The following is a 2,904-nucleotide window of genomic DNA, read 5'->3' on the forward strand; positions in this document are numbered from 1 at the left end:
AAGGCGGCAGGGATTGTTTCCTCTTCTGGCTGTCTCCAAAAGGGAGAAGAAACCCCATCCATCCTAGCCCATCCTAGCCCACTGTGGCACCTCTCTTGCCTGAGCCCCTCCATCCCCACAGCACCTCCTCCCTCCCCACCATGCCCAGGGGGACCCTGCATCAGTCACTCCCCAAAGATTTAGATCCTTCCAGGACCTGACACACAGTCGTGGGAGAACTGGGCAGGATGTGAGCCAGGAGATCCTAAATTCCCAGAGAGCTTTTCCTACAATGAGTGGAGAAAACAGTTGATTGCACCTTTGCAGTCTCTTGGGGTAGCGCTGCTTAGCGCTGTGCATCCATGCAGCTCCATACCTGGGTATAAAAGACCGCCTGCCCCAGCAGACATGGTTCTGGACCACGGAGGAGCCGGTGTGTCTCCTCCAGGGGCCAATGCTGGAAGTGTGTCAGATGCTTGCTCCCAAAATCAGGCAAGAGCATGTGTAGGGTACAAAAAGGATGGTTTTTTAGTTGTCACAGGGCTGCCAGAATATGGAAGAATGACCATAAATACCTCCAAATGTTTTTCACCCTGTGCACAAGCTGGAGACACGTTCCCAGTTTCTGGCCAAAGACCCTCACCCATCAAAGCTGGTGGGTGACAGTCTTTGTGACAGTCTTCGTGAATGGGAAGGGACAAAGCTGCCCCCGAAGCTGTGTCTCCCAGCTCCTTTTGGGTACATCTCTTCAGCAGACTGTGTTGACAGTTGTCCCATTGGAGCCCCCTGATGTCATCCCACCGTTTACAGCACCCTCTTTGATGTTATCCGAGACTGAGATGGGTTTGTGCCTCTCGTGTCTGGTAATGGTAGTTTCAATGCTCCTGAGACACAACTGCACGTCCTCCCGAAAAGAGGGGGTGTACAGCCCATAAATGATGGGGTCGGTGCATGTGTGCAGCAAGCCAAAGAGAAAGAAGCTGTGGTTGACGTACTCTGGCATCTTCTGGATCATGGCTGGCTGGAACCAGTACCACAAGCCCAGGAGGTAGTATGGGGTCCAGCAGATGATGAAGGTGGCAACAATCACTATGGTCATCTTGAGAGTCTTCATGCGTGCCTTGGAGATGTGGTCGTTTTGATTTCTTACCAAACCTGCCAGGGAGAGTCAAAAGAACAGCTGGAGATGGGAGAAAACCAGGACATAACCATCCGTGACTGTGCTTCTGCCAGAAAGGGATGACCATCTCATGGTCTGGTCTACGGCCCACAGGAAGCAAAAGACGGCAAAGAGGGAGGTCAAGAAATCTGTGTCAAACCCCTTAGTTGGGCTGCCCTTCAAAGGGCATGGGGACAGACCCAGCAGTGCTCCAGGCTGGAGCAAGTTCAGTCCTAAGAGTCATGGTGGACACCAAAGGGCTGGTTCCTGCTTACCTTTGTTGACCTTCAGCTGCTTACTGATCTCCCAAATGATCCGGATGTAGCAAACGATCATGACACTCAGCGGGGTGATGTAGAGGGTGGTGAAGGTGAACATGTTGTAGACGGTCTCCTCCCAGTGTGCTCGGAAGCTCCCGTGAGTTACACACTGGGTGAAGTTCCCTCCTGGGGCTGTGCGCAGATGGAAGAGGAAAAGCTGAAATGGAGAACCAAATACCAGCTCAGAGAGCTTTAGAACAGGGCACCACGTTCTGCAGATGCTCCTGGCTGTGCATGGATTGTTCCTCCCTGCTGCTGTTGGACTGGGAGAGGTGCTCTGGGCTCCTAACTCCTGGCTATGGCCAAGGGTGGGATCTGACAGCTGTGAAATCCCATTTTCTGGCCATATCAAATGTTAATTTGGTCGGGAACTGCTCAGATTTGTCTTGGTCTGCTCCAACATGGTTTGCAGTGATGCCGTGACGCACTTTTAGAAGATGACCATATGCATGAGGAATAAAAAACAGAGGACAGAATTTTTTCCCAGACCTTAGCGTAACAACCCGATGGTGTTGCAATGAGTGGGTGCGATAAGGCGCTGAGCACCCAACGGAGTAACCACACCGCTTCGCTCAGCACAGCTAAGCCAGTGGTGGTGGAGCCCGTGGACTGGGATGGACTTCTTGGGGCTGCCAGGATGGGGAAGTCCTTTTCCAAAACCACCCCAGCCTAGGCAAACCAAACGGGAGGGCACCGAGCTCTACCTGGGGCGAAGCCAGGAGCACGCTGCCAGCCCAGGCAGCGCAGAGCAGCAGCCCGTTGTGGCGGCGAGCATGGGAGAATGGGTGGAGGACGGCCGCGTGCCGGTCCAGGCTGATGACCACCAGCACCAGGGCGGCCGCGTACATGGCGAAGAGCTTGAGGAAGTTGAGGAGCTTGCAGGAGAGGTCCCCACCATACCACTGCACCGTCACATTCCACGCCGCATCCAGGGGCATCACCGCCACCGTCACCAGCAGGTCGGCCAGCACCAGGCTGAGGATCAGGGGCCGCACGTGGGATTTCCTCCTCTTCCTCAGCAGGCTGCCGAGCACCGCCGCGTTGCTGCCCACCGCCAGAAAGAAGAAGACGGCTGTGACAATTACGCGGACCCTCGCCGCTTGTGTGAACTGGGGCTCGACCCAGTGCTCAGGGCAGCCAGAGGCTGAGGCGTTGGTGTCCCCCTCCGTGGTGGGGCAGTGGGGACCTGCGGAGAGCTGCGCATCACTCATCCCCTGCCAAAACGCAAGCGGCAAAGTGAACCCCCTCTTAGGGGCTGTGTCGTCTGCTGCAGCTTCAGTGTGAGGAGAAACAGGGAGGTGGCGGGATGTGCACCAGATGCACCAGTAGCAACCTGCCAGTCCCAGCCTGTCCCTGCCTGTCCCCTCCGTGTTGCCCATTGTGCCAAGCCACTGCGTATCCCGGTGGCGGTGACACTGCCCGCTGCCCTCTCCGGCTAACCCCTGC

General features: G+C 56.0%; 1 protein-coding gene across 1 annotated transcript; it reads right to left on the reverse strand.

Annotated features, from left to right (window-relative positions):
* Positions 1-727: 727 nt before the first annotated feature.
* GNRHR (gonadotropin-releasing hormone receptor) lies at positions 728-2,672 on the reverse strand (the record flags this gene model as incomplete). Its single annotated transcript, XM_010134782.1, has 3 exons — positions 728-1,134; positions 1,414-1,615; positions 2,163-2,672. Coding segments are annotated over 3 exons (1,119 nt in total), but the record flags the coding sequence as incomplete, so codon positions are not given.
* Positions 2,673-2,904: the final 232 nt, after the last annotated feature.

The sequence above is a fragment of the Buceros rhinoceros genome, unplaced genomic scaffold (genome assembly GCF_000710305.1).
Source record: "Buceros rhinoceros silvestris isolate BGI_N320 unplaced genomic scaffold, ASM71030v1 scaffold33414, whole genome shotgun sequence".
Lineage (NCBI taxonomy): Eukaryota > Metazoa > Chordata > Aves > Bucerotiformes > Bucerotidae > Buceros > Buceros rhinoceros.